The following is a 24503-nucleotide window of genomic DNA, read 5'->3' on the forward strand; positions in this document are numbered from 1 at the left end:
CCTTCTCTAATCCATCCCAAACACCAGTCCGGGAGCCCTGCTTAGTGCCTGTGCAAAAATGTAACCAGACAACAACAGAGGAAATTGTCTACCTGAACAAACTAAGACAGTGAACTCAGTGACATCTCACTGGGAGAACTCACTCGCTCATGTTAGAAATCCCCCAACAGACAGTCACAGCATTTTAAACGAATCTAACGTAATACTTGCACAAACGCTAGCAAGTTCAATCTTTTCCGTCATTCAGAATCAGTAGTGGTAATAGTAGGAGCTGTTTTTGTGTGAGTCACATTCTCAATAAGATATTGCATTGACGATTTCAGAGCAAATGACTGTGTTACAGCATAATTAACTATTTTTCTCTCTGCTCCCCTTTTTCTCTGATTTAACTTTAATTTTATTTACTTAGTTCTTTGATTATGTTTTCTCTCTTGGCCATTGTCTACATCCAGATAGGAGCTGAAGTTGCTCCAAACGCAATTGTCTTTCTTTGCTCGTACTGTCCTTAGATGACTTTCCCTCTGTCTCAGCCCACCCCCTCCCTCCCTTGCCCAGTCTCCATCTCTGTCTCTGTCTGTAACTGTAGCCTGTGTTTTTCTCTCTCTCTCTCCATCTCGCTCCCTGGCTCCATCCCTCCCTCTCCCTGCGACATACGTATAGATGCTGCATTGATTGCACACAGAGAGCCTCCCACTCCCTTCATCACTGATGCGCTCTCTCCAGCTGCAGCAGCACTTGTTGAATTCAGCCCTGGGAGAGACAGAGACCGAGGGAGAAAGAGAGAGAGAGAAAGAGCGTGAGGGTGAGTGAAAGGAGAGAGAGAGCGAGGGAGAAGATCTTTAAAAGAGAGAAACAGTGGGAGAGGGAAAAGCTCAGAGCGCTGAGTGAGACAGAGCAAGGCTTTGAGACAGATGAAGAGCATCAGAGCGCTTTTTTCTCTCTCCTCCCTTCTTCTCTTCTGGTCCTGGCGTGCGGAAGCTTCATGGTGTGTCCACTCTCCTTTCCTAAGGACTGGGTTGTACAGGTCAGAATGGTCTGGGATGGAGGTTTGTGTTTGTGTTTGGTGCTTGCGTCCATCCAAGTGTGTGTGTGTGAGAGAGAGGAGAAGAGGGCTGTGTGTGTGTGTCTATGGAGGGGGGTAGAGAGGGGTTGACAATTTTCCGTTTGTATTCTTGGAAACCCTCCTGCAGCGTTGCTCAATAATGAAACTGGCGAGTGTGTGGTGGAGAAAAACACAGAGATAAGGTTCATGGAAAGAAGGAACGTATGCAAATATGTCTGGGGAGCATGCCTGGCTGTAACTGGGTGTTATCGTAAAGGGAGCTATCAAAGTCACACATTTTTGTGTCTCTGAAGTTAGGTGTTTCTAGTTATTATACATGTGTTTCCTTGCTGGCTACAGCTTAGATTATACAGTCAAAGTGATGGGAGCATACTTACTGAGTTGAAAAATACATGTAAATTACAGTGGGGCAAAAAAGTATTTAGTCAGCCACCAATTGTGCAAGTTCTCCCACTTAAAAAGATGAGAGGCCTGTAATTTTTATCATAGGTACACTTCAACTACGACAGACAAAACCAGAAGGAAAAATCCAGAAAATCACATTGTAGGAATTTTAATGAATTTATTTGCAAATTATGGTGGAAAATAAGTATTTGGTCACCTACAAACAAGCAAGATTTCTGGCTCTCACAGACCTGTAACTTCTTCTTTAAGAGGCTCCTCTGTCCTCCACTCGTTACCTGTATTAATGGCACCTGTTTGAACTTATCAGTATAAAAGACACCTCTCCACAACCTCAAACAGTCACACTCCAAACTCCACTATGGCCAAGACCAAAGACCTGTCAAAGGACACCAGAAACAAAATTGTAGACCTGCACCAGGCTGGGAAGACTGAATCTGCAATAGGTAAGCAGCTTGGTTTGAAGAAATCAACTGTGGGAGCAATTATTAGGAAATGGAAGACATACAAGACCACTGATAATCTCCCTCGATCTGGGGCTCCACGCAAGATCTCACCCCGTGGGGTCAAAATGATCACAAGAACTGTGAGCAAAAATCCCAGAACCACACGGGGGGACCTAGTGAATGACCGGCAGAGAGCTGGGACCAAAGTAACAAAGCCTACCATCAGTAACACACTATGCCGCCAGGGACTCAAATCCTGCAGTGTCCCCCTGCTTAAGCCAGTAAATGTCCAGACCCGTCTGAAGTTTGCTAGAGAGCATTTGGATGATTCAGAAGAAGACTGGGAGAATGTCATATGGTCAGATGAAACCAAAATATAACTTTTTGTTAAAAACTCAACTCGTCATGTTTGGAGGACAAAGAATGCTGAATTGCATTCAAAGAACACCATACCTACTGTGAAGCATGGGGGTGGAAACATCATGCTTTGGGGCTGTTTTTCTGCAACGTGACCAGGGTGACTGATCCGTGTAAAGGAAAGAATGAATGGGGCCATGTATCGTGAGATTTTGAGTGAAAACCTCCTTCCATCAGCAAGGGCATTGAAGATGAAACGTGGCTGGGTCTTTCAGCATGACAATGATCCCAAACACACCGCCCGGGCAACGAAGGAGTGGCTTCGTAAGAAGCATTTCAAGGTCCTGGAGTGGCCTAGCCAGTCTCCAGATCTCAACCCCATAGAAAATCTTTGGAGGGAGTTGAAAGTCCGTGTTGCCCAGCAACAGCCCCAAAACATCACTGCTCTAGAGGATATCTGCATGGAGGAATGGGCCAAAATACCAGCAACAGTGTGTGAAAACCTTGTGAAGACTTACAGAAAACGTTTGACCTCTGTCATTGCCAACAAAGGGTATATAACAAAGTATTGAGATAAACTTTTGTTATTGACCAAATAGTTATTTTCCACCATAATTTGCAAATAAATTCATACATTTTTTTTTTTTAAATCTAATTTTGTCTGTCATAGTTGAAGCGTATCTATGGTGAAAATTACAGGCCTCTCTCATCTTTTTAAGTGGGAGAACTTGCACAATTGGTGGCTGACTAAATACTTTTTTGCCCCACTGTATATCATTACACTGATTATATTAACTGTTCCTTTGGTCATTGAGGCCTACTACGTTGAATACTTACTTTGCATATTACCTTAATTTATGTTTTTATACCATATTTCTGCAGTTCTCCCATGTCTCTCTCTTCACACACATTCTTCTGTCACATGTCTCTTTCTGCTTTCTCTCCAACGTCCCCCTCTCTCTTCCTCCCTTTCCCGCTGTACCCTCTGTTTCACACATCGGTTTCACTTATCTGTCTCACGTCTCTTTTTGCTCTCTGTCTTTCACATACTCTATTCTCCTCTCTTCTCAAGTTTTCCAATTTGTCTAATCCATCCCTCCTTCTCTCCTTATACAGATGTCCCTTTCTCTGGCCTTGTCAGTGGTGACTCTCTGAAGCCTCTTCCTCCTCCTCCTCCTCCTCTTTCTCCACCACCATGTCCCAGCTGCTCCACTTGGAGATCCCCAACTTCGGCAGCACGGTGCTGGGCTCCCTCAATGAGCAGCGCCTGCTCGGTCAGTACTGTGATGTCTCCATCCTGGTTAAAGGCCAGGCCTTCAAGGCCCACCGGGCTGTACTAGCCGCCAGCAGCCTCTACTTCCGAGACCTGTTTAGCAGCTCGTCCAAGAGCCAGTTTGAGCTGCCCTCGTCGGTGACTCCCGCCTGCTTCCAGCTGATATTATCCTTCTGCTACACGGGAAAGCTGACCATGGCAGCCAGTGAGCAGCTGGTGGTGATGTACACCGCTGGGTATCTTCAAATCCAGCATATTGTGGAGCGGGGCATGGACCTGATGTTTAAGGCCAACTCGCCCCACTGTGACTCTCAGACGGCAGCCATGGAGGAGCAGCAACCAGGCTCAGAGCCCCAGAGCCCCAGTAACAACACACTGGCCGGGTCAGGGACGTCCATCCTGGGGCCGCCGGGCTGGTCCCCCTCCCTGGTGCAGCCCACGCGGAGGATCAAACTGGAGGGGTGCGATCCGTTGCCCAGCCTGAGTCACCATAAGAAAGGGTCCTCTTCATCTGAGCTGGGAGGGCGGCTCTCCAAGGGAAGCTCATTGTTCTACACGGGGGCGGGGGGAACCACCATCTTCCCGGGGATGCAGCCCTATCCAGTGGCAGGGGGAGAGAGGTCCAGTCCTGGGGCCTCCAGCCTGCCTACCACGGACAGCCCAACCTCCTACCAGAATGAGGATGAGGAGTTTGAGGAAGAGCCGTATGACGGGATCACGGAAGAGGCCTACAGTCAGATCTATGGGCGCTCAGCCAACCCATACGGAAGTAAGTATCAACTGTTGCTTAATAATGCAGTTCTCTGTTACTGTATATTAGTATAACTGCTACTCATTTGTTTAACTGCCAGCTATTTCCTTGGTGTTCACTTTGATGTGCGGGATAAATGTGACGTTCTATACATCACCTTGAAAATAATGGATGACCGCCGAGTCCCTTTGCGGAGTTCATTATTCCAAGGTAATGTGCAGAACGGAGGTGTTTATCCCGCATATACCACAGTTACCAAAGAAAACAATGCTAAAGCACACATTTACCGGTAGAAATAACATATAATACATGTTATACCACAGCATTGTTGAATACTCGTTTCTGATTGGCTAGAAGAGCATTCTAGAATGGACATTAAAACCAAATAACGGGACGGTTGGACAAGATATCGGGACAGTTGGAAAAGATACTGGGAAACCTTGCAATCATGATGCAATATGCACCTACACATGCAGACCATTGCTACAAAGTTACAGAAAGCTAAACCAACAATCACATAAACCCGAAATTGGATACATTGTAAAAGCAGGTCCAACAAAGAAAAACATTGCTAGCTAATTAGCAATTGATTTGTTTTTGTAGAGACATATTTTTGGGATGACCTAATGTGGTGAATGATGAACGTGAAATTCTATGGTAGTCATGACGCAAGTGGTGCTATGTTGTCAAATCCTCCGACATGTTTCTGGTTTGACCAGCTGTTTTCAGCAACTGATATTTTTTAATTTGGTTGTCATATTGGCAGGTTTGCTAGCAACAAACTATTTATATCGACGAGTTTCCTGAGAGAAGGCACTAATGCCAGGCAAAATTTGGGCATCATCTGCTCATTGTTTTGGATGTATCCAAAATAATGTCAATAGAAAACAGCTTAAGCAAATGCAAATTCAGCTAGTTCGCTGTTATTCTGTCTGCAGACGTCGTAACTGTTGACTGTAGCTATTTGGCTAGCTAGCAAGCAAGGGATAAGAACATTGCTAGTGAGCATAGTAATGGAACATATAGAATTAACATCAGGGTCGCGTCCTTAAATATAGAACTAATCGAGTCAACGACTGGGTCGCATCTCTAGCAACCAAAAGATGAGAAAGTATGAATTTGTTATAAAAAAAATGAAAATATGAATGAAGATGTTTTATTTCTACCGGTAAATAATGTTTTATATATACCGGTAAATATTGTTTTATTTGGTAACTGTGGTATAAGCGGGATAAACTCTTCTGTTCTATACATTACCATGGAAGAATTAACTCCACTACGTTGTCCATTATTTCCAAGATAATGTACAGAATGTCTGCATTTATGTATTTTTTTTATTCACCTCAAACAGCAAGTAAACAAAGTCTGTTTTTACATCAAATCAAATTTATTTATATAGTCCTTCGTACATCAGCTGATATCTCAAAGTGCTGTACAGAAACCCAGTCTAAAACCCCAAACAGCAAGCAATGCAGGTGTTGAAGCACGTTGGCTAGGTAAAACTCCCTAGAAAGGCCAAAACCTAGGAAGAAACCTAGAGAGGAACCAGGCTATGAGGGGTGGCCAGTCCTCTTCTGGCTGTGCCGGGTGGAGATTATAACAGAACATGGCCAAGATGTTCAAATGTTCATAAATGACCATCATGGTCAAATAATAGGTCTGGGACAGGTAGCACGTCCGGTGAACAGGTCAGGATTCCATATCCGCAGGCAGAACAGTTGACATCCATTAAGAATGACAATAGTTCCTCAATGTATTTGAAAAATTTATCCAGCTCTACCCCTTTCAATAACCACCGACTCTCGGTGTGAATGGGAAAAATGTCATGCTCTGATCCAGTGTAAACGTCATAAAAAAATATTACTTCTTATCCCTTGCACAAATACAGCTGTGTCTGTCTGAAGCTCACTGGCACAGGAAACTCTGAGAACCCAGAGTCATTTATACAATGTTGTAAGTTTGCTAGACCCAGTTGCAGGCCATACCCAGTTGATAGTTGATACAATGTTTCAAGTTTGTTGAAGACAGGCAGAGTAGAAAGATGAATGCAATTGGAGAACATGAACAATCCTCCATGTGTAGCCAGTGATTTATAGGATATTTATTTCTATCAAGATATTTTCTACCTGTTTTTGTTTGTTTGCTTTATGTAGGCTATTTTGACCTAGTTTGCAATATATCTAAAATACGTTATTATAATTGAAATTAATGAAAATGTGCTTATGAAAAACTGGCACGCAGATCGGTAGAAATTGTAAGATAAATTGTAAATTGGCCCTCCACATGAAAAAGGCAAAGGCCAGTAGGAGCGGAAGGAGGACGGTTGGGAACAGGTTTTTTCTTCTGGTTATCTTGATCTCTGGCTCCCTCTTTAGTCATTTATGTGACTTAATTATTTCATCAAACAGTACAATTAAAGTATTATACAAGCTCAGTGCATATAGTTGATTTTATTAAAACACATAGGGTGTGTCTATATATGGAAACATTTAGAAGTATTGTAAAAGTAAGTAGTTACTTATTTGAAAAAGTAACATAGTAACTGATTACTTAAATTGAAAAACTACTGTTGTTAGGTTATTTCTTTACCACAAAAAAGTAATCAAAAAAGTAACATTAAGTACAGTAACATTACCCCAACACTGTACATGAAACATGCAAAAATTAAGCAATATATTTTTCATTTTTCATTGTTAGAATCAAGAATATGCATGTTAGGTAAATTCATTCACCTTATACACACAAAAACAGCCATGTATAAAATTGGTTTTAAGGGGCAATTTTTAATGAACACATTACTGAGTGTTGCGTGTGAGCTGGAGAATGGATCAGGTTAGTAATCTTGTATCAGATAACACTTTGATAGCCGTGCATGCCAGTCTTCCAGGCTGACCTATACATTGTTTTTACAAAATCATGAATGTGTCATAAATAATGTCACGTGGCTTCATAAAATGGGATTTCATATAATGCATCTCATAACATCAATCATGAACATTGTGCACTATTAGCATTGTGTCTTGTCATGCTCATTTGATGGTGGGCTTTAAATAGTCTTATTTATGTAGACTTATGAAAATGTTATATGAGGTTATAGTTGCTGTATTAATTATACAACTAAAAGGCTTTGCATGGTCAATCCGACTTCTGCAGAGGCTGTACAGCATTTACTGCAATATAGCATCTGCAGTTTTCAGGGCATTTATACTTAGAGCAAAGCTGTTGTGAAGGAAGTTGTTAAGGAAGTGAGTTTGTTTTTATACTGGATCTCCTGCCACCACCTACCATCAACCAATCATGTCAATGCGGTGCTATACGGAGGCGTCCACATTGTTAAAAAATGTAGGTGGCGCACGGCAATGCGGTACAGAGCTCAATTTGGCCTCTGCATGCCTCCGGCGGCTCCGCAATTACATCATACTCTCCATCTTCGGATCGAGCATGAATTGGCTTTTATGCACACGCACGCACACATACATTGCATTCGAAAATTATTCAGATCCCTTGACTTTTTCCACATTTTGTTATGTTGCAGCCTTATTCAAAAATGAATCAAATTATTTATTTTTCTTTATCAATATACACACAATACCCCATAATGACAAAGTGAAAACAGATTTTTAATACATTTGCAAACATTTTGAAAATGTCGATAATTAAAAAACAGAAATACCTTATTTACATAAGTATTCAGACCCTTTGATATGAGACTCAAAATTGAGCTCAGGTGTATCCTGTTTCCATTGATTATCCTTGATATGTTTTTACAACACTGCACTTTGCAGCACTGCACCAATCAGACCTTTATGGTAGAGTGGCAGGACGGAAGCCACTCTTCAGTAAAAGGCACATGACAGCTCGCTTGGAGTTTGCCAAAAGCCATATAAAGGACTCAGACCATGAGAAGCAAGATTCTCTGGTCTAATGAAACCAAGATTGAACTCTTTGGCCTGAATGCCAAGCGTCACATCTGGAGGAAACCTGGCACCATCCCTGCGGTGAAGCATGGTGGTGGCAGCATCATGCTGTGGGATGTTCAGACTAGGGCAACGGTTCACCTTCTAACAGGACCGCGACCATAAGCACACAGCCAAGACAACGCAGGTGTTGCTTCAGTATGTCTCTGAATGTCTTTGAGTGGCCCAGCCAGAGCCCAGACTTGAAACCGATCGAACATCTCTGGAGAACCATAAAAATAGCTGTGCAGCAACACTCCCCATCCAATCTGACAGAGCTTGAGAGGATCTGCAGAGAAGAATGGGAGGAACTCCCCAAATACATGTGTGCCAAGCTTGTAGCGTCATATCCAAGAAGGCTCGAGGGTGTAATCATTGCCAAAGGTACTTCAGCAAAGTTCTGAGTAAAGGGTCTGAAAACCTAGGTAAATGTGATATTTATTTTTTATTTTTTAGAAACTATTGAACTCATTTTAGGCTGTAATTTAACAAAATGTGGAAAAAGTCAAGGGTTCTGAATAGTTTCCGAATGCACTGTACTTGCACACTCATGCGCGCACACACACACAGACATTAAAACACCCCACTGTCCCTACTGCAGAGGTTTTTATTTTTTGTTGCAGAGGGCATTGCTATTGGACAGGTTTGTCTAAGTCTAGAGTTTCAGATATTTATGAAATCCATTCTATCTACAATCAGTCAGAACACCCCAGGGTGACATTGTGGGATGAGAGAGAGAGAGAGAGAGAGAGAGAGAGAGAGAGAGAGAGAGAGAGAGAGAGAGAGAGAGAGAGAGAGAGAGAGAGAGAGAGAGAGAGAGAGAGAGAGAGAGAGAGAGAGAGAGAGAGAGAGAGAGAGAGAGAGAGAGAGAGAGAGAGAGAGAGAGAGAGAGAGAGAGAGAGAGAGAGAGAGAGAGAGAGAGAGAGAGAGAGAGAGAGAGAGAGAGAGAGAGAGAGAGAGAGAGAGAGAGAGAGAGAGAGAGAGAGAGAGAGAGAGAGAGAGAGAGAGAGAGAGAGAGAGAGAGAGAGAGAGAGAGAGAGAGAGAGAGAGAGAGAGAGAGAGAGAGAGAGAGAGAGAGAGAGAGAGAGAGAGAGAGAGAGAGAGAATGTGTGTGTGTGCTGGCCATCTTAGAGGTCAATGTGAAGGTTTTGGGAGGGAAATTAATCCACAGTTTGAAACCAGTCACACTCCCCCCTGTGTCTCTCAAGATGCTGATACAGCACGTTGCGAATCTGGAACTTAGCTGTGCTAGGCCTTGAATCATTTATTAAACACCCTCACTTTTAATGGAGATCACCTTAACCTTGTGTGTAGGCTGATGTTAAATTCTATCTAGCTTTCTCCTTGAAATATGTAAGAGCACTGTAGAAGGACTAGATCGTAGCCTGTAGGTCTGCCTGTCTCTCTTTGTCTTTCTGTCTCTCTGTATTTCACCCAGGGAGATTTTGCCTCCCTCTCTATAGAAAGGGTTTATTGTTATTTCCATAACACTTATGATTTCTTCCACTACAGAGTTAACCCACTCCCTCTCCTCACCTGTCCCTCTCCAGTCCAGGAAAAGCCAGAGATGGCAGCCATGCCCCTGTCCCTGGAGAGCCGCTCCTGTGTGCTGATCCGTAGGGACCTGGTGGCCCTGCCCGCCAGCCTCGTCAGCCAGATCGGCTACCGCTGCCACCCCAAGCTCTACACCGAAGGAGACCCGGGGGAGAAACTGGAGCTGGTGGGAGGTAGGCAGCAGGAGGAGAGAATGAGAGGTGGATTGGTGAATACTGGTTAGATGAGACCAGTTTTTTTGAAGTAGCAAGGTTGAGGTCTCTGTTAGTCTTTGGTAAAAGGGTTGAGGTAGAAGGTAGAGATTAGATCAAATGCTGTATGAAATGTTCAAGTTGATTTGCCGTTTGTAATGAATACGATGGAAATCTTATTTATTCAAGAGGTGTCACATAAAATAAGTGATGGGAATGGAGATAAGTGATGGGGTGAAATAGCACTGTCTCGGTGAGAGTACTTTTACAGCATAAATGTTTAATGAAAGAAATGAGAGTTGGGTTATAAAGTAGCGATAGAAATACATAGGGTAATGGATTCGTGATGGGGAAACCTATTTCAATCAGGAAGCTCTCTCTCACACCACCCAAGGTACATCTGTGTTTATGACACGGGGCCAGCTAATGAACTGTCACCTGTGTGCTGGCATCAAACACAAAGTCCTACTGCGTCGCCTGCTCGCCACCTTCTTCGACAGGTAAGTCAAAGCCAATCTAAAAGGTATTGATTAACAGTTAAATGATTTACATGTTTTAGGTGTGACTCAGATCCAGAAGCTGTTAGCTTTATCAGTATAGTTTTCATGATGAAGTATCTGTTTCATATGCGCTCGTATTCAGACTCAGAATCCATACACATATCCAACTTACATTTAGATTCCTTGTTTTCAATGCCCTTACTTGCACAAAGTTTAGTATATATGTATGAATCTATCTTCTCAAGTCAACATAAACCTACGGTTTGCAGTGCGGACGTTTCATATGAAAGTGGTGTTCATGCTGCCCTCTGGTGTTGGCTCTGTGTGCCTGCAGGAACACCCTGGCTAACAGTTGTGGGACTGGCATCCGCTCTTCCACCAGTGACCCCAGTAGGAAACCTCTGGACAGCCGTGTGCTCAACGCTGTCAAACGTGAGTCTGAAGTTCGTCAAACGGTGATCTTACATGGTCAAATATCTGGTTGTTTAGAATGGAGGATAATGGTTCAGGGGGATGGCAGCCTCTGTTGAATGATGTTACTGTTTCAGAGTCAAACTATTGTAGATGGTTTATGAGACTTTGAATGAAGAAGTGTGATGTTCCAGACTAGTCTGTAGCCATTAGCAATTTTAGGTTATGAAAACACAAGCATTTATGAAAGTGTGAGTACAGTTAAAAAAAAAACATTTAAAAAATCATACTGTAACATACTGTAATATTCATTTTGGGGGGTTTTGATCAACTATTTATATAGACTGAGACACAGGCAAAACAGCGGGTTATTTAAAAAAAATAATGTCTTCCAACTCTTTCTGTCTCTTTCTCTCTCTCTCTGTATCTTTCTGTTTCTCTCTCTCTTTTTCTCTCCCTCTGTCTCTGTCTCTTGTTCTTTCTCTCTGTCTTTTTCTCTCTGTCTTTTTCTCTCTGTCGCTCTCTCTCTCTCTCTCTCTCTCTCTCCAGTCTACTGTCAGAACTTTGCACCCAACTTCAAAGAGAGTGAGATGAACGTGATCGCCGCAGACATGTGCACCAACGCGCGGCGCGTTCGCAAACGCTGGCTGCCCAAGATCAAGTCCATGCTGCCTGATGGTATGGAGGTCTACCGGGCCGGTGTAGGGGTGGCTGCTGGTGTGGGCCTGGGCCTGGCCCTGGGAGCCGCCGGACCTGGGGTGGTGCTCCCCTTCGAAACCGATTTTAAATCCCTGACCCCCTCTAGCCTGTCCCTGGACCAGAGGCTGTACTCGGAGCAGAAGGACCCACGCAGGACTCACTCTCTGTTGGACACAGTCAGCCCAGGGTTGGGGGAGGCTGGAGGGGAGGGAGTGGACGCAGAAATTGTCGGTCCCCAGGCAGGGGAGGAGGAACAGGAGGAAGAGGAGGAGGAGGAGGAGGCTGGGTTGGAGGGGGCCTTGATGCCGGGAGGCGAGGCCGGGGGGCGGGGTGACATGGCCCCAGGACAGGAAGGGAAGGAGTTAGGAGAGGACCTGAGAATGAACGGGCAGTGAACATCCTCTGGCGTCTATCTCTGATCCATCCACCGCCACACTTTCTTTCACTCGCTCTTTCTCTCCTCTTCCACCCCTCCTCCTCCTCCGCCCTTTCCTAAGGTAACCTCTCAGTACAAAAAGCCATGCTCTCAGAACTTACAGTACAACACACACACACGGTGTATTCTTTAGCAGGGCAGGGAGTACAAGATGTGTTATGTTGAACAGACACAAGCATTGCTGGGGAACAAACAGAATTACTTAGCGAGAATTAAAAAATCTCTCATTTGAACATGGAAGAACTTTACTTTAGACCTGAGACATCAGGTAATTTTCTCCGGACTATTTTTAGTATTCATCTTCAAGACCACATTGTAGTTAAAACTGAAATAAGTAACACTGTTGTGTTATCCTTCCTGCATAGTTGTAGAACTTGCTACACAACAGTAACAGTTACTGTACATCTATGGAGTGTGGGTCAGATAAGACTGTAAAATGATAGTCCTCTTTCTAGGAAAGCAGCATGGGTTCTATAAATAACCTAAGTAACCTTGAAACAGATCACACTACACTGGGGGTGTGAGAGACTAAACATACAGTACTCTACAGGAGCAACATGGCTCAGTGTATTTAATACAATTTACCATATTCCTTCTTAGAGTGCCACACAAATTCTTGGAAGATATAATACGATCTCGTTGCAACATACAGCAAATCAGTTGAACAATTTCACGTTGGGAAAAAAAAATAGCATGTGATGTTGTGAGAGAGAGAGAGAAGAAACTTTTAACCTCTCTTTGTGTTGCTTAAGGGTTGTGGTTTTCCACGCAATTGAAAAGATTATCTGGAAACACGAAGAGCTTTTTGTCTATGGATCATCCTTAGACAAGATGACGTCATCTTTGATTGGCCAGTCAATGCAATGCCTGTGTCTTTTAACGGATAGACGCACGTACATACAATACATATACACACACGCACAATCACTGTTTCCCACACACCTTGTGATTTTAACCTCTAATACAGTACTGATGCATCTGAGACTCTGACAAATCAGATTAACAGTGCTTTCAAACTTAGCATACCCTTACAATAGTACACAGTAACACAGACTGAGTCATGGAAATGTCAGAGACACGAACATGCACTAACAGAAAGCTTGCATGCAAAACGAATACAGAGATTCTAAAATACATCAACAACAGAGCCACTTATGAATATGCATACAGAAAAGAAACAACAGCTGCAGTTTCCTGAAGATATATCATTAATATGGAAGGAGGTACCTTTATATATGCGTTTCTTTTCAGAGTCATGCATTTCGCCTGTGTTTCACCCAGGTTTGTTAACTTGGGTATGGCCTGGCTTTCATCTGGGGTGGAGGGCACTAGAGACATGCTGAATTGAGCATACTACATAGTAGTGAGGACTTCAAAGTGAGTTGCCGGTGAAAAGCACGGTTTTACTAGCGTCACGGCGTGCTCGAAAGGATCAGCACTAAGACTACAGCACCCAGCCTACAGCTTTCTTGCATCCGCTATTTGTTTTTTGTAATTTATTGAATGAAACTAATATGATACATTTCTGTTGGCTTATTGCATTTGCACTTGAAGATGTTATAGGAAGAGATTGATGGGGAGCTTATGGAGATGCCTAGACTGTTCTAAAGAAGTAGGCTAACTGAAATTTGCCCCCATATCTCCTTGTTCGATTGGAGGATTTGAGGTTTGTGGACTTGGATGGTCGGTCATGCTGACGGCGACTGTTGCTCTACGGCAGGGGGGAGACGAGAGACAAAATGTTGCACAGCGACATTTACTAGTTTTGTTGCACTTTAGTTTTTATATATTTTGTCTGTTCTCGCTCTGTTACTTTTTGCCAAAAGTAGGGAAGAAGTCTATAAATAGCTTCTAACGAAAATGGTTGGTCGATAACCCACCGGAATAAGTTGCTTGGGGTAACACATTGATAGGCCTATCAGACACCCACACGGTATGTTGTAGTTTATGAATGTGTACTTGATCATAAGACCTGGGTAAAAACACAAGGTAAGGAGTGGTCCCAAAAACCTAAATAATCAACTTCCAAGACAATAATTTTAATGGCCAGCCTTTTGAAAAGCCTTGCTTTGAATTGTTGTCATATGTTATTGTTCTATATTAAGTGAAAATAAGATTGATCTGGTTTTAGAAGCGAATATCAATGTAAATCGACTACAGCCTACACTAAGCCACGATTCAAGACGCTGGCAGTTATCATATTGGCTTGGGATCTCATAACAACGAAACAACAAGATCACATTTCCTCTGTCAAATTCAAATGCTTTATTATAAGTGCCATTTTTTAGAATGGGCCCGTTATGTTGTGTTGAATATCTATATGATCCTGTTGTATGGTTCTTTTGGGGAGGCATTAACATGGTCCGGTTTCTTTAATAAGGAGCACAGGGTTATAATTGCACTAGGTAATGAGAAAACAAAAATGTTTACAAGAGTATTTTTTGGAGAAATGTGACCTGCATAGGAGAATAAGGCAGGGGAGGGGGATTGGTGAATGGGTGTGTGGGACTATGGGTAAATGTGAACTGTAGAACTGCTTCACCTAGCCTTGGTAGAGTACGGGAACAGTACTGTACAGTAAAATACAGTATCTTGGTACCACAAGATAACTATTTTCTAGCACCTTGTACAGTGTTGTATGTACTCATTTAAAAGTGGGCCAGAGAATGGAATAACATGACACTTCTTTGAAAACAAAGGTGGGGTATCTGACTTTCCCTCTAGAGGCCACTAGAGCTGCTGTGTGATTTCAATAAAGTAGCACTGTGAAAGTCTTCCATTGTGGAAAATCTCCAAATATACAGTCAAACTAGCAATGTTTGTACTGTAGGCCTATATACTTATTCTATCCACATCCCGACAAGAAACCAATTATCTTCCTTGTTCTCAATCTCTATTCATCTATAAGTAAACCTGTTGTTGCAAATCACTAATAAGATAGGAAAGATAGACTGTAAACCAAACCTGTAATATAGAGGTAATAACTGCAAATCGACTCCTTTGGTCAATTTGCATGTGCAACCACTACTGGCTCTAAGGGGAAGTGAAATGGCTTTCCAGTAAAATACTGTCATTAGGGAGGTGAGTTTTCCTGTTCTGAAGAAGGGGCGGGGATCAGTGCCTTAATTGAGACTGCAGGGGGAGAGAGTGTTGTGCTTAGTCACCATCTGTTTGCATTGGGACATCAACAAATACAGAAACTAGCTTTAGAGTCCTAATGACATAATGGAGAGTTTTATGTACAGTTCTGAATGCTAAGGTAAATGATGCTGACGGGAAATAGGCTCTGTTTTCTCAGAATACATTGGCAGGTGAGGTTAGGATGCAGGTGTCTTGCTTTTTCTTGGAAAATAACCCCTAAGGCTTTAAGAACTGTGTTCTTGTAAGCAAATATTAATAATGACTTTGGACTTATGCCCCGAACCATTTGCCTTCCTAAATCTCAGCAAAACATGTGTAAACTCGAGAAAAACAATACTGTGACATTTTGCATGGAACTGCTTGTATAGGTCTAGAGAATCTGACAGACTACAATAGTGACATATTATCACATATATTAGAAACCTTTGTTAGTTTCATGCTACTGGATCGTATAACAACCAGGTTTACTCCATGACTTGTCAGTAGTGGTCTATACTGCTTGAGTGGCAGGTTATTTAGTTATTGGTGTCACTTTGTTATTTCAAAACCATCTGGATAACATGTGAACTTGATAAATCTGCAAGATATATCACACACTCAAACAGTTATCACCATAAATGTCCACAAAGACTGGAAAAGCTTCAGATGGCCCATGGAGAAGGCTACAGTAGTACAGACTTTCACCCATAGGAGCCCTTATGTACATTCTCTTTGTTTATTTACCTTTTTTAATGCTTCAACTTGTTTATATCTGATCCGCTTCCTGCCTGCCTTTCTGCATCTTATGTACCTGATTCTTTCCAAGCCCCCAAAAAACACCCTCACAAACTGTACTCTTAGCTCTCGCCCTAACGTCTTTTTGTGGGGGTGAAGTTGGAAATGAAATGATGTTGCACTAGAAAACTGAGTGAAGCTCAGAGAATGTTGTGGCTAACCGAAAGAGAATGAGCTCTTTTTGTGGTGGCTGAAGAAATAAAGTTCTGTCCCATATGTAACATAATACAATGCTATAATTTACAATGTTTACGTTAGTGTAGCACTTTGCTATTTCTTCAAATAGAGGCCTATTGACTACCAGAAATCAGCGATAATCTGACATTGCATTTTGGTCCAGCTTGTCCAACAAAACCTATGAATTCAATGAGTAGGATAGAATATGGGATTGTGCTGAGTGGGTGTGTAAATCCACCATTTGGCAATGCAATGTGAACAGTCTGCACACAGAAATCTGAGCTGTTAAGTGTTCCCCATAACCAACTGCTTTGTGTGGCATATGGTTACCCAATTCCTACAGTACACACTTCTACACAGCTCTAACTCAGTACCCCTGGTTTGGCTTTTAGTCCTGAAAGGAGAGGTTCTAAAATACAGTAACTACAAGTCCTTTCATATGGATTTTCGACATGTTGAAATAGGGTCAGCCTCAGTAACAACAGGCTTTTTGTTAAATGTCTGTAATGCATGCTGATACCCAGACACCCATTATTCCTACCTTATTAAAGTCTATGATCTTGACACATTTTACTTCGAAATTATATCAAGCTCTTTGCTATGGTCGCTTCTGACAAAGCAGACGGCCATGAATGAGTGTCCATTTTGTCTACCAATACAAAACCTATTGACTGTTAGCATAAACCCACCCAGCTTACTACAGTAAAGTCTGAGGAATTGGAAGACTGACTATTGCAATGGATGTGCATGTGAACCTATGGACAGACTAAGAAAATAACTGCACTAAGTTTGTTTGTTTGTCTTTGGACATAATGCCATTAAAATAAAGAATAAATACATTTAATTTAAAAAATGTAAGAGAGAAGGTTGGACGACAGACTTAAGTCTCTGGGAGCAACCTTCAAAGCCATGTGCTCAGAGCGCTGACAATCAGAACAGGGAGGACCCACGTGCACTATGGGAGATCTGTCGTCAATAGCTGGGCTCCTGCTAATTCCTGCCTTGTTGCTTCCAGCTTTGCTATTGGTCCATGTGAGCTACTTACTCCAGAGTGGAGGCCCGTGGCAGTTCCAACTCCAGCCCTCAGGATTACCTGGGCCAGTGTTTCCCAACTCCGGTCCTCGAGTAGCCCTAACAGCACACCGTTTTGTTTTAGTCCCGGACAAAAACACCTGATTCAACTTCTCAAAGGTTTGATGATAAGTTGACAAGTAGAATCAGTTGTGATTGTCTAGGACCACAACAAAAATATGTACTGTTGGGGGTACTCGAGGACCGGAGTTGGGAAACACTGGCTTAAGGCAACTTATTGGTTCTCAGTGCACCTCTCTCAGCTACTGTAGATTTGATTGAGAACCTGATTGTTTTTAGATAGAAGTTCCACTTAAGTACTGATCCAGGACCTGCTGTGTTTTTACTCCTAAATGTCATGTTCAAGATGAGGGTAGCTTAAGCTGATCCTAGAGCAGCGCTTTGGGGTAACTTAGCCTACTTGACAAATCTATAGGACAAGTGACTTGACATTTGTCGATCTCTTAGAGATTGGGTTCCTTAGGGTTGGAACCTGGCAAAATGGTTTTAATGGAACTCTGTGACTGCTTTATATTTTAAATGACGATGATTAAAATGTGTATGCGCTTTCTAACTCAAGCATCAATAATATATACAAGACAAACACAAGATGACACTTTTGATGTTGCATAAAGAATACAAAATCTCCATCCTCGTTATGTTTTTTCCTTCCACCATCAGTTTTAGTTGAGGTTGACATTTGTGTAGTTCAAGAGTAACTGATTTCTTTCAAATGCAACATTGAGAAGTCTGCTTTTTAATAAAACTCCTTACTTCACCATATCTTCTGTCTTCTTGTTTTATATTCCCTGTTTATCATTGTTCTTTTTTTAAATAGGCCACATAATCAACAGCTCTGGTGGACATTCCTGCAGTCAGCATGCCAATTGCGCACTCCCTCAAAACTTGACACATCTGTGGTATTGTGTTGTGTGACAAAACTTTACATTTTAGAGACTGCACTATTGGTTAGGGGCTCATAATTAAGAATTTCACTGTAAGGTCTGTTGTATTCGGCGCATGTGACTAATACAATTTTATTTTATTTGTCCTTTTATTGTCTCCAGCACAAGGTGAACCTGTATAATGATCATGCAGTTTAATCAGCTTCTTGATATGCCACACCTGTCAGGTGGATGGATTATCTTGGCAAAGAAAAAATGCTCACTAACAGGGATGTAAATGAATTTGTGCACAACATTTGAGAGAAATAAGCTTTTTGTGCATACAGTGTGGACATATCTGGGATATTTTATTTCAGCTCATGGACCAACACTTTACATGTTGCATTTATATGTTTGTTCAGTATAAATTGTCTCTTTTGCTGGGTAATGGGTTTAACAGAGTGCTAGTCACTCCTTACTCCACCCACTACATTCACTGCAATGCAATACACTGAGTAAACCAAACATTAGGATCACCTTCCTAATATTGAGTTGCACCCCCCCCCCCCCCCCCTCCCCTTTTGGCTTCAGAACAGCCTTAATTTGTTGGGACATGGACTTTACAAGGTGTCGAAAGCATCCACAGGGATGCTGGCCCATGTTGACCAGCAGTGTTGCAGTTCTTGACACAAGCTGGTGTGCCTGGCACCTACTACCACACCCTATTCAAAGGCACTTAAATATTTTGTCTTGCCCATTCACCCTCTGAATGGCACACATACACAACCAAGCTCTTTAAATAAGACAATACAAAGGCTAAGTAATAATAACTTCTTCTAAGAAATGACAATTTGGAGAGGTGGGTTTAAGAAAATTGTTAGAAGGCTGTACATAATTGGGGTGATATAAACATATATCAACTTGATTTTACTAGCATACTGCCTCAAAAATATTTTATTTTGTCAGGCCAAGTGATTGACATGATGCATTTTTGGTTCATGTCAAGACTGGCCTTGGGCTGGTTTATATGTGTAAAGTTGCAGCCATTTCCATTACATTAATCTAATTCGTTTAACGGATATGTTAGTCCATCATTGTTTACATTGTGTTTTTGAAGCAGGTGACTTCTCGACTAATCAACTGCTAATAATTGGTATTTGGTACCTCCATTGGGGCAAGGCAAGAGTGCATGAAAGTCTCGAATGAAATGGCATTTTATTTCACACTGGAAGCGAGCAGGGTAAGCAAAATAAAAAGTGTTATGGTGTTTTGTCTTCCCAACTGATATTCATCAAAATAACAGTACATTAATTTATTATTTTGGAATTAATATAACATTCAAGACTAAATGCATATGTCTATAACACAGTCCCCCTCCAAAGTTACACATATTTGGTTAGTAGAGACGTTACTGAGTATTTTCCACCCGACTTCAGATGATACGGGTAGAAAGGTTTTCTCTCTACAATCCAATATGTATTCTATGTACAATGTATTACATAGGGGGCTACGGAGGGGGTGGAGTGAAAACCCTCAGCAGGCGGTGGGACACAGTCCCCCTCCAAAACGAAACATATTTTGTTCGTGTAGAGACCCTACAGAGTATTTCCCAACCCACTTTAGCTGAGGCAGGTAGAAAAGTTGTCTCTGCATTCCAATATTGTATTCCCCCCCAAAAGTTAACCATATATTGTTTTATTGTTTTCATAAATTACTTATTGACTTTTCTTGTTGGCACCATAAAAGTGGCCATTGATTAAACCTCAATATCTTTTGAATGAGTTGTCCACATTGCAATGTTTTGAAATTCAGGCTTATTATATTATATTTTTAAGGAATTCCTCATTACCATACGAGTGATGTCATAATTTGTGCTGCTGGTAGAATACCCCGTTCTTATAACAGCCGGGTGACTGACTGCTTCTCAGAAGGAAGGCTGGCAAGGGTGAGAGACGTGACTATTGTGGATCCTCTGGGGAGCCTCAACAACAACAAGCTGACGAGGCAGAGAAGAGTCTCTCGATTCCCACCGGGGACCAGTATGAAATATTGTGAAAAATGTATGCACTCACTACTGTAAGTCACTTTGGATGAGAGCGTCTGCTAAACGACTTAAATGTAAATTGTAAGCCTGACCTCTGCTCTGTCTGTGGGGAAATTCTTTGCTCAATCAACCCATCTTAAAGTACACCAGCGCACACAAGAAAAAATACATAAGGTTGCCATAGACACCATTGAAAACACAATTAATTTTGGAATGATTTGGGGTGAAGGGGGCCACTAGGTACTTACACATCCATAAATCACTTACAGTCCTCATCTTATTTAATGTAAGCCTACTGAAATGTATACAAACACAATGTCAGTCCGGAGTTCACGCCAGTCAAACTCAATCAAGCTCAGATAAAGTATTTGAAATGATTTCAGTCACAATGTACACAATGTTAACAATGTAATAGTAGGTATGTTTAAGCTATGTAAAATACAAATAAAAGCTTGTTCATCACAAAAACAAAAACAAAATCCGTTCTTATATTATGCCGCGTTCAAAGACAAGTTGGAACTAGGAAACTCCAACATTGCTGACTTGCTCTGTCTTTGAAAGTGGGACTACAACCAAATAGCATATCGGAAATATCCGAGTTTTCTAGTTCCGACTAATACATGAACGCGGCATAATACCTTCGTGAATAATGCTAGTGTCACTTCCGTATTGGATTTCGCTAAATTCGAGCGCGGTATGATTTCGTTTCATGTGGAAACGAAAAGTTAACCCGTGTATATTTCTTAGAGTTCGGCTGTATCCAAAACAATTATACCTGCTGTTATTTCAACATGAGTGACGACCCGGACTCTCCTCCCGAAAGGGAAATGAAGGTAGGCATACGTAGTGTAGCTTGCTATGTTCAGGTTGCGGCAATAGCTTACTTGCGCAGCAAGTGCTTTGTTAGCTAGCTGGATAACGTTAGCTAAAGGCAACATAGACGGGTTAACTCGTTTTAGTGTCGGCCTGGGGATAACCTTCCAACTGAAGTACTGTACGGGCTATTCCTTACTGCAAAATCCCCACAATGTTACTGGCTAACGTTAGAAGCTTGCATGTACTTTAGTGAAAGATGACTAGCTAAACCAGACTCCGCTAGGTAGCTAACAACATCACGAACATCAATATGTCTCCATAAAAGCAATGTAACTTTATAGATTAACATTTGATAGATAACGTTACCTAGCTAGCTGTGTACAATAGGGTGTCTAACATTGACCTTAAGCTGTAATTTAGTAAGTAACGTTAGTTAGCTACTAACTACTGTACGTTTATTTGTTATATACATTTTTTTTTTTTATGAACAATAGCACACATACAAAAACAGAAATATACAGACAAGGGTGCATAAACCTAGCTACATAGACAGGGGTATTACATGTCTAAATACATTTTCAATTTGTCAGTTTTATTTTATGTACTTTTTGTTTTGACATTTACTGACCATTTCAAAATATCGTTTCAGTTCTATCTTAAACAATGTAAAGATGGGTTTGTTCTTCACCCACTTCATCTTTATGGATAAATAATCTTGGCCTTCTAGGCAGAGTGGTAAAGAAAATGCCATATCTCAGACTGGCAAATAAAAATCAAAGATTTAAGATGGGCAAAAGAACAGACACTGGACAGAGGAACTCTGCCTAGAAGGCCAGCATCCCGGAGTCAGCCTCTTCACTGTGGACGTTGAGACTGGTTTTTGAGGGTACTATTTAATGAAGCTGCCAGTTGAGGACTTGTGATGCGTCTGTTTCTCAAACTAGACACTCTAATGTACTTCTCTTCATTTGTGCACCGGGGCCTCCCACTCCTCATTCTATTCTGGTTTGAGCCAGTTTGCGCTGTTCTGTGAAGGGAGTAGTATACAGCTTTTCACGAGATCTTCAGTTTCTTGGCAATTTCTCGCATGGAATAGCCTTCAATTCTCAGAACATGAATAGACTGACGAGTTTCAGAAGAAAGATCTTTGTTTATGGCCATTTTGAGCCTGTAATCGAACCCACAGATGTTGATGCTCCAGATACTCAACTAGTCTAAAGGACAGTTTTATTGCTGCTTTAATCAGTACAACAGTTTTCAGCTGTGCTAACATAATTGCAAAAGGGTTTTCTAACGATCAATTAGCCTTTTAAAATGATAAATTTGGATTAGCTAACACAATGTGCCATTGGAACACAGGAGTGATGGTTGCCTCTGTACGGCTATTTTTTTTTAATTTTTTATTTTACCTTTATTTAACCAGGCAAGTCAGTTAAGAACAAATTCTTATTTTCAATGACGGCCTGGGAACAGTGGGTTAACTGCCTGTTCAGGGGCAGAACGACAGATTTGTACCTTGTCAGGGTTTGAACTCACAACCTTCCGGTTACTAGTCCAACGCTCTAACCACTAGGCTACCCTGCCGCTATGTAGATATTACATAAAACAACAAGCCATTTCCAGCTACAATAGTCATTTACAACATTAACAATGTCTACTCTGTATTTCTGATCAATTTGATGTTATTTAATGGACAAAAAATGTGCTTTTCTTTCAAAAACAAGGACATTTCTAAGTGACACAACTTTTGAATGGTAGTTTGTCACAACAGGTGTACATATATGGGTCAGGGCAGTGTTATGTCTGCTGATATGACATGGTTATAACTATCATAATATTATAATGGTGGGTGTCAAATAAAACGTTACCTACTACTGATGACCTTTCCTTTAAATGTACCTGTTAAAACTGCTACTCTAGCGATAACCATTCATGAATGTTGTGCTCTGAATCTTGTTTTTTGTTTTTGCTATTAATAGGAGCATTTTTGCCCAGAAGGCATTTATTCAGCTACTAGCTATCCCAACATTGGTGGTAGTAGTACTATAATAAAGCACCACTAACTACCCTTTTGACTCATTTACATATCTAACTCATCCTATCAACAATATATGTTTATTAACATAGACAATGTTCTTTACAGGTCTTAAACCAGTAGCCTACAGTACAAGACTTTCAGTGCTATCACGGTCATTAAGTATTTTATTATTATTTTATGCAGGATTTTCAGTTCCGGCAAATGAAGAAAACCAGAGTATTTGATTCACCTGATGACCTGCCAAAGGATAGATCAAGTCTACTTGCCATCTCAAACAAATTCGGACTGACATTTGTCGGACTAGACAAAAAGATCAAGGTGTACCGCACGCGGGACATCCTAGCTGCAGACAAAGTTGATGGGAACTCCAATGAAATAAGTAAGAATGTCCTTAAATTGGTCATTCCATCTTGTACAGTTTTTGCTAAGCGAAGACTGTTAATGGCTTGCCTTGGCCAAATTGACTTGATTTCTACCTTTTTCTCTACATCTTACTCCCTTCTCTCTGTTATCCCCTTTCTCTCTCCCTTAGTTGAGGGGATAGCAGCCTTGGCTGATGTTGCTGTGGAGTTGCCTGTGCACAACCTGGGCCTCAGCAGTGATGAGCTCACCCTGTCAGTCAGCGGCATGTCAGAGGAGTCTGGCCTGTCATTGGACTTCTACGACGTCCGTACCTTCATCAACAAGGTGATTAACTGACTCATAACAACCCCCACCTGCTAATGGAGCAGATGAATCGCTTTATGTTCTAGTATCTGCTGCAATATGTGTGTTCTCTTCATTTTTCATTGGAATCTGTTATGGCCTGCTTTTTTGAGAGGCAATATGTCCATCTTTGGGGGACAGTGTTAGAAAACCACTTTTTTTCAGGGTGAAGTGATACGGTTTCGTCATGGTGAAACAGAGTTCAGAGTCCAAGCTTTGATATCAGCCACAAGCACAATAAGACTAGTCACCCCCACTTCTTCAATTCCGTATTTCCCCACACACTTAATCCCCTCACTTCTATGGCTGTCCCCTTTCTCCAGGCCCGACAACAGAAGTTGCCGTTTGTGACTCTGCGACCTGGAGTCGGCCTGGGCATAATTGTGCAGGACCTCAAATGGAACCCGGTGCAGGCGTCCATGCTGGCCACCTGTCTGTCTGACGGCAGCATGATGGTGCTTGAGGTCACAGACAGCGTCACAGTGCAGGCCCAGCTCCCCGCCACCGAAGGAATCACCTGTGGTGAGTGTGACAGTGTGTCATCACTTTAAAGATTACATGCTGAAATTATTTACATTTTTATGTGATTATCATTTATACAGTTTTGCTCACTATTTCTGTCATCCTCTCTCTTCATACAGTATGCTGGAGTCCCAAAGGAAAGCAAGTGGCAGCAGGAAAAATGAATGCGACAGTCAATCAGTACACTCCAGTAAGTCTGACCCATCAACTCCAGCATAGTACAGTAATTGTAGACACACTCATTATTCCTGTGCCGTGTGTATGATGTAGTATATGCCCTGGTGTGACTCTG

The 24503-nt window shown here is 41.8% G+C and overlaps 2 protein-coding genes across 12 annotated transcripts in view; both read left to right on the forward strand.

Moving 5' to 3' along the window:
* Nucleotides 1-17985, forward strand: part of LOC110509825 (nucleus accumbens-associated protein 2) — a 54077-nt gene extending 36092 nt beyond the window's left edge. The window contains exons 2-7 of one of the 2 annotated variants that reach the window (XM_036967257.1): nt 661-985; nt 3385-4310; nt 9799-9975; nt 10388-10493; nt 10828-10925; nt 11454-17985. In XM_036967257.1, coding sequence (XP_036823152.1) covers nt 3464-4310; nt 9799-9975; nt 10388-10493; nt 10828-10925; nt 11454-11998 — 1773 coding nt within the window. In that variant the 5' untranslated portion in view covers nt 661-985; nt 3385-3463 and the 3' untranslated portion in view covers nt 11999-17985. The remainder of the gene's footprint in view (nt 1-660; nt 986-3384; nt 4311-9798; nt 9976-10387; nt 10494-10827; nt 10926-11453) is intronic. The other variant, XM_021590951.2, reaches the window with a different exon arrangement.
* A 2781-nt stretch (nt 17986-20766) lies between these two features.
* Nucleotides 20767-24503, forward strand: part of LOC110509345 (nuclear pore complex protein Nup214) — a 65818-nt gene continuing 62081 nt past the window's right edge. For 7 of the 10 annotated variants that reach the window (XR_005040347.1, XR_005040346.1, XM_036967315.1 and 4 more), the window contains exons 1-5: nt 20768-20963; nt 23168-23363; nt 23517-23671; nt 24013-24211; nt 24331-24401. Coding sequence is in view for 6 of the 10 variants with exons in the window: in XM_036967315.1 (XP_036823210.1) it covers nt 20922-20963; nt 23168-23363; nt 23517-23671; nt 24013-24211; nt 24331-24401 (663 nt within the window). In the remaining 4 variants the exon portion in view is untranslated. Of the gene's footprint in view, nt 20964-23167; nt 23364-23516; nt 23672-24012; nt 24212-24330; nt 24402-24503 lie in introns of all 10 variants that reach the window. The other 3 variants (XR_005040344.1, XR_005040345.1, XM_036967310.1) reach the window with 1 other exon arrangement.

This window comes from Oncorhynchus mykiss, chromosome Y (genome assembly GCF_013265735.2).
Source record: "Oncorhynchus mykiss isolate Arlee chromosome Y, USDA_OmykA_1.1, whole genome shotgun sequence".
NCBI lineage: Eukaryota > Metazoa > Chordata > Actinopteri > Salmoniformes > Salmonidae > Oncorhynchus > Oncorhynchus mykiss.